The following is a 13282-nucleotide window of genomic DNA, read 5'->3' on the forward strand; positions in this document are numbered from 1 at the left end:
ACTTGCCATATCTTACTGCTTCCTCGCTTTTATCTTCGGACCCTTTTATTTTCCTTTTTGTCCATTCTGCCTTTTCCTATTTTAAGAAATGATGACAGCATTTTCTTACTGACAGTGTGAAATCCTCTTCTCCTTTTCCTTTGGTCTTCCATATCCAATTAGCCACACAGTTCTGGTAATAGTGTCTTTAAAATTCCATTTTTTAGGCGTCTCTTCAGTCCCATCACCACCTCCCAGTCATTGTTTAATGGCTGGGCAATTTCTTAACTGGACTCTACCTCCAGTCACCTCTGTGATCCACCCTGCAGTTGACATCAAATTAATCTTCCTCTTTCATCATTCTAAAACTTCGGTGGTGTTGTGTTACGTAGAGGCTAAATGCTCCATTCCTTACTCATCCACAGCCAGTGTCTCTCATACTCTGACCTCAATCTGTTATGAATCATAGCCTCTGGACCACACAAACCTAGGTGTAAGTCACAACCCTCTTGCTTCATAGCTTTGTGACCATCGGCAGGTTGCCTTATCACTAAGTCTTTGTTCATTTGTATGCAGTGGATAAAATAGTATTACCTGCAGTTTAGGATTGGTAAGAGTATTAAATGACAAAAATATGGGTAGAAGCACCTTGCCCAGTCCCAAGGGTATAGCAAGTTCTCCCTAAGTGTCATCTGTTCTTCATAATCTCTGGCCATTTTCTGAAACTCAGCAGTACAGAACCTTCCCTTGCATGAACTCAGTGCCAGTCTTGTCCTGGTCTCTCTGGAACGTCCCTTCTTTGTCTCTGCTAAAGCACTGGGCCTTCAGGATGTGACCCCTAACTCCCGACCCACCCAGCTCCCCTTCTTAACATTGTTTCTCCTGTCTAATTCAGTTGTACCCGAGGCCCAGCTCAGGTCCCTCCTCTTAGATGAAGGCTTCTCCAGAAACCCGAGGCCCCAGTTCCTGCCTTTGTCAGCTAATCGTACACAGTTTTGTGTACTGACTTCATCTTTGTGTGTCTTGTCTCCTCGATGGGAGTGTGAGTTCTTGCGGATGTAACCGGGTGTCACACTGCTACATCGTCCATGCCCTGCACACACATTCAATGAGTGACCTAAACAGGAGTCAGCAACTGAACCCGTTAGAAACAGTACATTTTCCTGACAAACCGATGAAATACGTGTGTGACTGTCAAGTGGGAGCATCGAGTTAGCACTAATTAAACGTTCTTTTTAGGTCATTAATGTGGATGATGACGGGAATGAGTTAGGTTCTGGCATAATGGAGCTTACAGACACAGAGCTGATTCTATACACTCGCAAACGTGACTCGGTAAAATGGCACTACCTCTGCTTGCGACGCTACGGCTATGATTCGAATCTCTTCTCTTTTGAGAGTGGTCGAAGGTGTCAAACTGGACAAGGTAGGGAGAGCCTTTATTTTTTTTCTCCAAAAAGTTTCAAAGTTGAAATATTCTTCTTTCAGTTACTCTCTCTATATATAACTAAATTAATATTTTACTTCCTCCTGATGGGAAAAAATTCTCAAATAAGTGGATTATTAAAGAAAGATGCAGTACACTACATATTCATTTATCAAGCATGTCCTCTGCAGATTTTTGACTCATATTAACTTTAAGATTTGCAGTAAGTGATTAGTCGCAGTAAATCACCTGTGTGTCTTTACTGTTAATAACTTGAGGGAAAGAACCTAAACTTTGGAATCAAACAGAACATAGTTTGGGGTTTTTTTGCCACCTACTGCTTGAAAGTCTTTGGGCAAGTTACATGACCTCTGTCTCTTCAAATTCCTTCTCCATCAGAGGGGAATGGTAATCCCTACCTTAGGAGTTAGTGTAATGATTAAACAAGATAACGATTGTGAACCACAGAGCAGGGGCCTGTCACATGGTAAAGGACCTCCTTCGGAAGGGTGAGTTGGGCTCCCTCTGCTGTTAAAATGCAGACTAGAACGAGTGTGCGAATCTTGTCTTCTTTATTTTGAGCCATCGCCCATGAGCCAATATGACAGTTACTCTGTGAACTTTTTCTTGGGTTTATGTTTTAAAACAGGGAATATCGTTAATTTATCAGACATTCATTCTAAAGGCCTTTCTTGCTGTTGGTGCACAGAATGCTTCCTTTACAATTTTGTTCTTTGACAGGTGCTCCTGTGTCTTTTTTAAAGATGTAGTAACCATTTTTTTCTTCTGGCTTTATATTTGTAGGAATCTTTGCCTTTAAGTGTGCTCGTGCAGAAGAATTATTTAACATGTTGCAAGAGATTATGCAAAATAATAGTATAAATGTGGTGGAAGAGCCAGTTGTTGAAAGGAATAATCATCAGACAGAATTGGAAGTCCCCAGAACACCTCGAACGCCGACTAGTAAGTGCCCATTTTCCCTCTTCTATTATCAACTCTAGATTATGGACATTTAATCTAAAGCACGTTCGAAATTACCATTGGCTAACATAAATAAAATGGCTTTGAGTTTTAAATACTGTTAGCTATGATTATAAACATTTTAATATTTAAATATGAAAACATTAAATAGTTCATATTATTTAAAATCTGAGTGGAAAGTTGGAGTGGAATGAATTTGGGGTGGGGCCACTGTTTGTGCTCTGTTTCTGCTGTGTCTTGCCGGAAGCACTTCCCTTAATCCTCTCAGGGCTGACTCTATTCTCATTCATTTTTATTCTCTCTGCTCTGCCCTTTTATCCTGCTTTTCTTCTTGAACCACTAAACAAAAACCCAGCTCCGGGGTTTGCTGCTCAGAACTTACCCAATGGGTATCCCCGATATCCGTCGTTCGGAGATGCTTCATCCCATCCTTCAAGCAGACATCCTTCTGTGGGAAGTGCACGCCTGCCTTCAGTTGGTGAAGAATCTACACATCCTTTGCTCGTGGCTGAGGAACAGGTAAGCGTGTGCTGCTGAGTATTGTGCGGGGTGCAAGTGTTTGCTGTGCTAATACTTTAAAGTTTTAGTCAGTTTGAATTTTAGCTGTCACTGTTTGTATGTGACTTTTGTAGTGAAGATTCAGAGGAAATAACATATATTTGCTGACATGCCCAACCCTGTTATAGGTATTGAGGGAAACTTAGCATATAGTCAGTTTGTGGGTTCACAGGTGAGGGGCATCTGTAGATAAAGAAAGGCATAACTAATGGCTAATTCTGTTATAGTAGCCGCCAGTGGGTGCTTTTTATAGCACAGTTTTTATAATTAGTAGACCACTAGCAGGAAGGCAGGTTCTGTTGTCAATGTTTTATTTAACAGAGCTATTTAAAATTCCTGACTGTTCTATTTTCATTTTAGAAATGAAGTATCTGGCTGAACGTTGTCCATGTATTACTTAGTTATCTTTTGTGTGGTTGTTTAATCAGTAAGAAATTTTTACTGTTTTAAAGTCCATTTCTCTGTGTTCTTTACTTGGTAAATGAGTTTTTACATTATTTACTGTGGTTTCATATCTTTCAGTTTTGAATTTTGAGTTTTTCAGATTTTATGAATAGACTTCTAAACATTTTTAAATTGTACCCCCAGAATACCATTGAGTAGTAACTAGTACTTAGTGAAAAACTAAGTAGCAATAATTTCCTAGTAGGTGGTCTTCATTTTATATCTGTGCGTTTTACACAACTGTTATTAAACCTAATAGGGTTTGTCTCTTTCTGTAGTCAGATCATCAATACATAATGATAAATTTGTCTCTTTTTAATACTTGTTATTTCTTGTTTCTAAATCATGTTTCAATGAATTGATGAGAATTTCTAGAACAGCATCAAAGTGATAATCCCTATTTGTTCCTGACTTTTTACAGGATGCTTATCATGTTTCACCATCAAGTATATTTTAAAGTAGATATTCTTTTGTCAAGCTAGGAAGACATTTCTACATTCCTCTCCTCCCCCAACCTTTTTATTAGTTTAAAAGAAAACATGTATAAACAACAAGTTTCTACTGTGCAGCACAGGGAGCTGTATTCATTATCTTGTAGTAACTTATGGTGAAAAAGAATATGAAAACGAATATATGTACGTTCCTAAATGACTAAAGTATTGTGCTGTATACAACATCATAAACTGACTATACTTCAATTAACCCCCCCCCAAAGAAAAAAACAGGTACAAAGCTTTTGAAGTAAGAATATATTTGGAGAGAAAATTATAGAATGAATTGATGGAGTCAGGCAAATTTTTTTCTGGTTTTTTTTTTTGTTTGTTTGTTTTTTAAGCAAGTTACTGATTCCCTTTTCCTGTTTTGTTTTAGGTACACACCTATGTCAACACTACAGGTGTGCAAGAAGAGCGGAAAAACCGCACAAGCGTGCACGTCCCGTTGGAGGCGAGGATTTCCAGCGCTGAAAGCAACACGCCGAAAGAAGAACCAAGTAGTATTGAGGACAGGGACCCTCAGATTCTTCTTGAACCCGAAGGAGTCAAATTTGTCTTAGGACCAACCCCTGTTCAAAAGCAATTAATGGAAAAAGAGAAACTGGAACAACTTGGAAGAGATCAAGTCAGTGGAAGTGGGGCCAATAACACAGAGTGGGACACTGGGTATGACAGTGATGAACGAAGAGACGCGCCCTCTGTTAACAAATTGGTGTATGAAAATCTAAATGGGCTGTCTGTCCCCAGTGCCTCGGGGCTCAGGAGAGGTCGCCTACCATCCACCAGTACCTCAGAGACCCAGAACATCAACAACTCAGCTCAGAGAAGAACTGCATTATTAAACTACGAAAATTTACCATCTTTGCCTCCTGTTTGGGAAGCCCGCAAGCTCAGTAGGGATGAAGATGACAATTTAGGACCAAAGACCCCATCTCTAAATGGCTACCATAATAATCTAGACCCAATGCATAACTATGTAAATACAGAGAATGTAACAGTGCCAGCAAGCGCTCACAAAATAGACTATTCAAGGCGTCGGGACTGTACACCGACGGTCTTTAACTTTGATATCAGGCGCCCAAGTTTAGAACACAGGCAGCTCAATTACATACAGGTTGACTTGGAAGGTGGCAGTGACTCTGACAACCCTCAGACTCCAAAAACGCCCACCACGCCGCTTCCTCAGACCCCGACCAGGCGCACAGAGCTGTATGCCGTGATAGACATCGAGCGGACTGCTGCCATGTCCAGCCTGCAGAAGGCGCTGCCTCGGGATGACGGTACATCCAGGAAAACGAGACACAATAGTACTGACCTGCCCATGTGAGCCCGGGAAGCATTACATTGTTTGCACCTTTGTGAAGTTTTCAAAAAAAAAAAAAAAATGAAGATGCAAGTGCTTCATTTTCGTTTCTAAACACTAACTCCTTTTATAGACTGATAAACAATTTTTTTCTGAGTATTTCATGTGCTTCTTTAACTAAAGGGAATTAATGTAGAGCAGGTACTCATCAAAGAACACTAATTTCATTACTTACTGCTCATGACTGTACAGCGGCGTTCCCATTCTCACAGTGCCTATTTAAAATGAGAGTTGGAGTGAGTGACATGCTGGTCGATTTGTATCAAGATTTGGGACTCATGCATGTCATTCATGTCTAAGTCATGGTTGGCATTTAAAACATTTTATAAAGCCTCTTGATAATGTGCATTGCTAACGGATAACTCTAGGCTTTGAAAGTAATATTTGTAGATTCACTATTCATGGTATGTGGCCTCCAGCATGTAACATGAGGAATCCTTTCTTTCATTAACTGTAGGCTTTTTGACTTGAGCCAAAACGTATGTAAAGAAAATAGAAGTACCACACCTCCTTATACCAGTTAGTTCCTTTGCCTTCAGCGTTTCTAGAATGAGTCCTGCGTTCGTGAATATGGTTTGCCATGGGTGTCTTGAAAGGCAAGAAGGAGACAAGATTTTGTTTTCTCATCTCATGGTGTCATTTGAAGGGCATGCCCATATATCTTAATCAGAATTGCAATAGGCTCAAGATTCAGTCTCAGGTCACTTTACCCAAAAACATTTGAAAATTTGAACCATGATCTCTTGAAAGTTCCTCTCCTGTAGATTATTAACGATAAATAACATTGTTCTCTGGAGGCACTTGTGCCGTTAGGTGGCCGTGTGCCTTCAGTTCTTCCCTTTGGTGTTGGGATGTCTAATTTTGTTGCTTCACATCTTTTTCAATTTGAAATGTTTGAGTTTGTACATAGTTTTGAAATTGGATTATGTGTTCATTGTTGTTTAGTTTGCATTTTTGTCAAATTGTGGTTTTGAAGGTTCATTTGGAACTTACTGTTATTCTATAACAGGGTTACCCTTGTCCAGTATTTATTTATATGCTGTTTACTTTGCTAGTTGATAAGAGCATTCTCTCAATTTTCAATTTCACTTGTGTCCATAGGTGATCTCTCTAGCAGCTAAGGAAAAAAAAAAAAAAAAAAAGAAAGCTACTTTTAACACGCGAAGTTCCCTAAAGGTACTGTGTTTTCCCTGTGGGCACTCCCCCAGCACTTTAGCAGTGATTCCCCCAGTCACGTGGCTGCAGCTGTACTTGGCCCACCGTAGCGCTGCTCCTCAGCTCCGCTGTCCTTTCACTCGTAGCTGGATCTTTCGATTAGCCCTCGATTTCAGTACAATGTTAAGATTGTTGCCAGCATAGCAGGTACAGTGGAAGTCTTGTAGCAATGACATTGTGTCATAATTTAGGATTGAAAATGATTTGAAGTTTATATGAACTGATGAGAATCTGTATGTCTGTCTCTTGGAAAATCAAGAATTTTCCAGTTTCCCAAGCCCTAGAGGAGACAAGAGAAGGTAGAGTAGAAAGAAGATTAAATAACCTTGCAAAATATTTCCCTGTTTCCTCTAAATATGGGGAAGTTTGAGATTATGATCTGGATCTACCAGATGTAACGAAGGTTAATTTAGCATGAAAAAGTTTCAGTCATATGGCATCCAATCTGTTCCATAAATGACCTAATTATAGGACAGTGAATGGATTAGCAAAATATAGGGTGGGACCATTATAAAGAAAATACACTATTAAAGGTGTCTTTATATTTTCAGTGCCATTGGTTTATGTGCATAGCAGAATTTTCTTCTTTTTTTCTGTGAATTTGGTGCTTACTAAAGTGTTCATTGTTCTCTGAAAAGAGAGCAGTGGTATAAGGTGTGCAGTTTCCATTTTTAATGTTATTGTTCCACTTTTGCTTTCTCCTGAGTAGATTGCTAATAGTGCCAAATTTGTGTGATGATTTTTGTAACATGGAATAAGAATTATGATGGAACCAGTGCACATGGTTTTCTCTGAAACAAGCAATCAAGACAGAACATTAACCTCCAAATGAAAGGGCTGACCTATTTATTCAGTTTGGAGGTTGGATACTTTATCTTCTTTCTTTTCCTCATCCTTTTCATTTTTCCTTCCAGATTCTAATTAATTTTTGTTTTTTTAAAGCAACTCCAATATAACCATTGCAGTTTATGCTTTAAATACTGTGTGCTTTAAAAATGAAAATGGGACCAATTTGTCTGCTAAGAATTTGATTTTAGGTACTATGAGTGTTAGAAAGATGTATACAACTGGTGTTAATTTCTAGATGTCTCTGGAAATCACCCATGTTCCTATTTAATAAAAAATGATGTAGAACACTATTTGTCCTTTGCGGTAGTCCAGTAATGGGCAGTAAGCTCTGTCCTGGAAGAATGTGCCTATTACTAGGTGCATTTTAGAATGAGATATTTTATTGGAATATAATTGTGGCCATATGTTTCAGATTTTCTGAGACAGACTTAACTTTAGATATTCTGTTCTGTTGATAGACCATGTGATCCCACTTTTTGGTTTTGGAAATACAATCGTTGTTCATATGTTTTCCCCTAACAGAATCTCTTTTATCTATGTAGATCATAACAGCTTTTATCCCAGACCAGGGTTGGAAAACTGACATGGGTACCACCTGTGCTTTCTCTTAGTGTGTTTCATTTCCCAGTTTTATCTTCCTTTAAAAATGAAAACATGGTGCCTTCCCTCCCTCCAGGAAGATTGGCAAATAGTTCCTTTTATTTACTGCTGCTGTGGAGTGACGAGATATGCACTTTACTCTTGAAGACTCAGCAAAAAGCTTTTCACTTCTCAGTATATCCAGAATAGATCACATTCGGGACTTAAGAAAATTTGCCAAGCAATCTTTGTTTTTATAGATATTAATGTTGACCCCACAGTTCAATGTTATATGTCAAGCTAGTGTTTGTTTCCTCCCCTCCCCCAAAATAAATCTGTGGCACAACATATAAAAATGTACCTCAATAATGTTCTATTAAAAATGGGACAGGGGCCTTATGTTTTCATAATTTCCTAATAATGTGCCACCGTATTTTTGCCTCAAGGTAAAGGTTTTAACAAGCTAAAAAGTACTTCCCACTTCCCCTTGTGCTATTCCTAACCTGTAATGCCCAAGTGTTTTGTGCAATGTGTAGTGTGTGTGTGAATATATATATATATATGTATATACATACATATATATATCCTTGAAATAGACATACCATCAGAGACAACATTCAGAAGTAACTGATGTATTGGCATCTCTTTCATATGTGAGGTATATGGTACTACTTACCTGTTCCTTGATGTTTGCCAAATTTGAATAAAGACATTGGTACGAAATCATAGAATGTATAGGAAAAGTTCTTGGCTTGAAAAATTAACAAATATTTTATGACATACCACAATAGACTCTGCCCAAAGCAGTTCCCTATCCATGTGTCTTTCCTCTTTAAATCCCTCTTCCCCATCCCTCCTTCCTCTCTCTTGGTTGTTGTTTTGTTTTGTTTTGTTTTGTTTTGTTTTGTTTTGTTTGGTATAACAATTCTTTTGTAGCATCATTACAATTACAATTCTATGACAATTGGACAATAATAGCATGGAAACAGACTGGTATTAATAGTACAGTAGTCACCGGTGTGCCACATTTGCATTAGTAAATGCAAAATACACATTTTATAAAGGACAAATTTTGTGTTATGTTTTTATTTTCATTACCTTGTATAATATTGTAAGATTATTGTATGTCCTAATTTGCATTATAAATGTTTTTTTCCTACGTAAAGGCATAAATATAGCAACTTTGTATAAAGGTAGCTTACTAGATTTTTAATTTTTTCTTTTATAAAAAATTGTCTAACAGTGGGACTACCATTGCCAAATTGTATATGAAATATGAATTTTACCCCAGATGGTTAATTTCTTTTATAAACATTCCATATTTCTCTAATAAAAGACAAGTGATACTGTACTATGCATACAATTGTATTTTAATGCTGTTTCATATCAGCATTTTAAATTTTGGTTTGCATTTTTAATATTGGCAAAATCTACCACTGTTGATTAAATCTTGTTGTATATGTAACAACATCTTTTGCCCCCTACCTACCCCCGCCACCACCCTTGTTCTCTATTTCTCCCTGTCAGTGCCAACTTCATACATTTTGTAGCATGGCAATAAAATATAACTTTTACACTGAGGCCGAGTGTGGCTTTTTGGAGGATGTGGAAATGGGAGGATCACCCTCTAGTTGTTCTTTACATTTGACTTTTTGCCATATAAACCATGTTCCCAGGCATGAGGAAGTTACTGCGTATATGATGTGAACATGCTTTTAAGGACAAGTGTGAATGTGCTTTGAAGCTTAATTTTCGTCCTAACAAATAAGAACTAATTTTTTTTTTTTATCTTTGGAAAAGTCAGAGTTGTTGAAGTACAATCAAACCTTTATTAACTGGAGTACTTAAAGAATAAGCTAATAATTGAATTCAGTTCAACAAGGGCTCAGCAACACATTTTTTAAATCCTTATTTATTGTTAGAGTATTACTATCCTGTCCTAGAAATTATATGTAAAATATAGTTTAATCTTAGATGATTTAGGATCTTGCAATGCCTTACTTTTGTCATTCTGGCATAAATTCCTACAATGAAGTCTTCAAGTTGATACTGGAAGCCAAGCTGACTATACACTAACCTTAAGCGTTCATGGAAAACTACTCTGTTGAGTAAAATCTGATCAGAGTTCTTATGGTTACTTTCCCCTTATTGCCGAAAGTAGATTGCAATAAAACCCCAATAAAAGTTTGGTTGAATACCTATTTCAAGTTTTACTGTATTTATATTTCACACATTTCTTGAAACCATATGATAAGAGGTTTTCTTAGTCTCATATCACTGCCTCCATTTTCCAAGTGAACATATATAATGGGTCAAGGATCATGTTTCAAAGTGAAATGAAATTTTAAGTATTTGACAGACTCACAGTTTTTAATCTTCTTGGTCATTCAAACTCGTAGTTCTCAGCTCTGTGACTGCAAACCTATTTTTAGTCACTAAGCGTCACAGCAAAGCCTATCGGGTTAGAGCTCTAGACGGAGATCACTTCAATAATGAAGTGGGTAGACAGGTCCACAGATGACTGGGTGCTTACCATGTGCCACACACCATGGAAAACATACATCGGTTAAGAGGTGACAGAGACCACATCTTGAAAAACTTAGGTATTTGTTCTCAGAAATTAAACACTTTGGATTAATTCTGTATTTTTCCTTTGAGTTCCTCGAAGACAGTAGCTATTCATATGTTCTTATTTAATGAATGAGCACGAACTAGGCCCTCTGCTAGTAATAAAGATAGCAGTCCTTGTCCTCAAAAGAATTTGTAGTTTAGAACAACCCTTCTAATGGTGGCAGTCCCCTTCCTCCCCCCAGAGAACTAAGCCTTAGGACAAATTATATATAATGTCACCTTCTCTCTGGTATCTCTAGAATGGTGGTAGCAATATACCTTAGGAGAACTGAAAAAATTGTCACTCCAGTTCCCAATATGTGGTGTGATAAAGGCACATACAAAGAAAGGGCATTTAGTTGGGTGGGGGTTATAGCTCAATGGTAGCGCCCGATCCCCAGCGCCTCCGTTAAGGGGGAAAAAAAGAAGAAAGGGCATCTAACTGAGCCTAAGGATGGACATTTTCGAGAAAAGCTGGAGGTGTCATTAATCCCTGAGGTGTTTAATGAGAGCTTTCATCACATATTAGAGCAGGAGGGGAGAGGATGTCTTCAGGAGAATACCATGTGCAAAGGCACAGAGGGGCAGAAAGTTCAGTGACAGCAAAGTTCCATGTGACCAGCATACGAGGTAGGGGTGGGAAGATAGAGAAGAAGGGAGACGTGAGAGAAGTGAGAGGTGTAGAACGTGAAGGAGTTTCTGTTTCAGTCTAAACGAGGTGAGAATCTGAAGGGTTTTAAACGTTGGAGAAATAAGTTTATTAAGATGACTGACATCAACATGGAGGATATGGCAGAGGAAGTGACATTTTAACAAAGCAGGGAGACTGAAATGGATGCGAAACTGGATAAATGCCTATTTGAAAGCATTGTTCAAGGACTGTGAGGTTATTTGTTGCTGCGCAACAAGCCACCCTAAAACCTGGTTTAACACAAGTCATTTTTTATTATATCTCACATTGCTATAGATCAGGGTGGGCAGGCCAGTGGAACCCACCCCAAATCACAAAGCTGGTAAATGAGAGAGTTGAAATCCAAACCCATGCAGTCTTGTTCCTGAAGGTGAGTGTTTAACTCCTGGGACACAGGGGTGACACCAAAGGAGGTAGAAAAGGATGAAAGGTCAAAAACCCACGCCACAGAGAAAGGACAGTTTGCTGCAAGTTCCCTCACAGAGGACTCCGGGCTTCTCCGGCTCAGCTCCACAGGAAGCAGGGCCTGCCGCCCAGTCCCCATCCAAAAGCCCCTGGCTTTTTTCTCTTCCCGTTAATCCCCTCCAAAGCCCAGAAGGGAGGGGGCGCTGGCTTCTCCATCACCCACAGTCTCAGGTTTGCCTGCCAGAGGACGTAATAATCAGTATTCCCAGGTATGTGATTCAGCCCACAGTTAAAACAGCTGTTTTCAATATTGTGCAGGCATCCTGGCTTCTGTTTGTGACTCTTCTCATTCCAGTGTGCGATTTGAGATCTGCATTTCCTCAAAGAAGAGCAAATTTTCCCACAAAGAACACAAAATTCTTGGTAGATTTAAAATAACAACTTGCCCAATCTGAACACCCCTTTTCTCTATGGACCTTGGAAATAGGTTAATCAGGGTCAGCAAACAGAGTAAATATACTCTGTCACAACTACTCGTCTTCCATTGCATAACTCTGTATTGTATTGTATGGTTTAAAAATGAATGAGTTTGCTTCTGTTCCAACCAAGTTTTATGGACACTGAAATATAAATTTCATATAATTTTAATGTATCACAAATGTTTTTATTTTTCAACCATTTAAAGATGCAAAAATCATTCTTAACTCTCTGGCCATACAAACCCAGGTGGCAAGTTGGATTTGGCTCCCAATAATTTGTCAACTCCTGGTGTAAACTCACCCTCTTAGAGTATATCTGAAGGGTAGAAACAATTAAAAATTTAAAACATCTATCAGTGTTTACAATTGCCAAAATCCAAGAGCTTGCTAAGCAATCAGTCAAAGGGAGAAAAAGGTATCAGTAGATGATGGAAAGCTAAATAGATTTCTTTTTAAGCACAAAAATTTTACTTTAAACGTCCAAGGGGGTCAACTTAGAGAAAGTAGAAAACTGTTCTTCATAAACGGAAATATTTGGGATTGATCTTGTTCTCTACCAAGACATGTAAGAGGATATTGGTCATCTCTACAACAGTGTGTGTCGGGGGGGATGGGGGGCAAACGAATGAAATGCAAAACCTCCTAAAAATGAGCAAAGACAAAGTAAATGTCTCCAACAGATCTCACAAGACCTTGTTCTGGACAGTCCAATTAAAAACGGCGTTTTAGAATTCAACCGGGGGGAGGGTGTAGCTCAATAGTAGAGTGCATGGCTAGCATGCACAAGGCCGTGGGTTCAATCCTCAGTATCTCCATTAAATAAATAAACCTAATTACCTACCCTCCAATAAAACAACAAAAAGAAAAAAAATTGAGGGAGAGGGTATAGCTCAGTAGTAGAGCGCGCGCTTAAAATGAGAGAGATCCTGGGTTCAATCCCCAGTACCTCCATCAAAATAAATACGTAAATAAATAAACCTAATTACCTCCCCCCAAAGCAAAACAAAATTCAAACAAAGAAATGTAGGCTTTCTTCGGTATTACTCAATAAATGTTAAAAATTAAGACAGCAATAAAATATTACTTAGGAGTATGATGTTAAAATCTTCAAAATGCTCAAAAAGTTGAGAGTGGTTGCTCTGGGGAGAGGAAGTAATGAGGTTGGTGGTTGTTTTCCATTGTTAGTACATAACACTTTACTCTGTATAT

The 13282-nt window shown here is 38.5% G+C and overlaps 1 protein-coding gene across 3 annotated transcripts in view; it reads left to right on the forward strand.

Moving 5' to 3' along the window:
• FRS2 (fibroblast growth factor receptor substrate 2) overlaps positions 1-9468 on the forward strand; it is a 104353-nt gene extending 94885 nt beyond the window's left edge. For all 3 annotated transcript variants that reach the window (XM_064491530.1, XM_031463144.2, XM_031463145.2), the window contains 4 exons: positions 1219-1405; positions 2210-2368; positions 2742-2905; positions 4259-9468. In XM_064491530.1, the coding sequence (XP_064347600.1) occupies positions 1219-1405; positions 2210-2368; positions 2742-2905; positions 4259-5209 (1461 nt within the window). In that variant the 3' untranslated portion in view covers positions 5210-9468. The remainder of the gene's footprint in view (positions 1-1218; positions 1406-2209; positions 2369-2741; positions 2906-4258) is intronic.
• Positions 9469-13282: the final 3814 nt, after the last annotated feature.

This window comes from Camelus dromedarius, chromosome 11 (genome assembly GCF_036321535.1).
Source record: "Camelus dromedarius isolate mCamDro1 chromosome 11, mCamDro1.pat, whole genome shotgun sequence".
NCBI lineage: Eukaryota > Metazoa > Chordata > Mammalia > Artiodactyla > Camelidae > Camelus > Camelus dromedarius.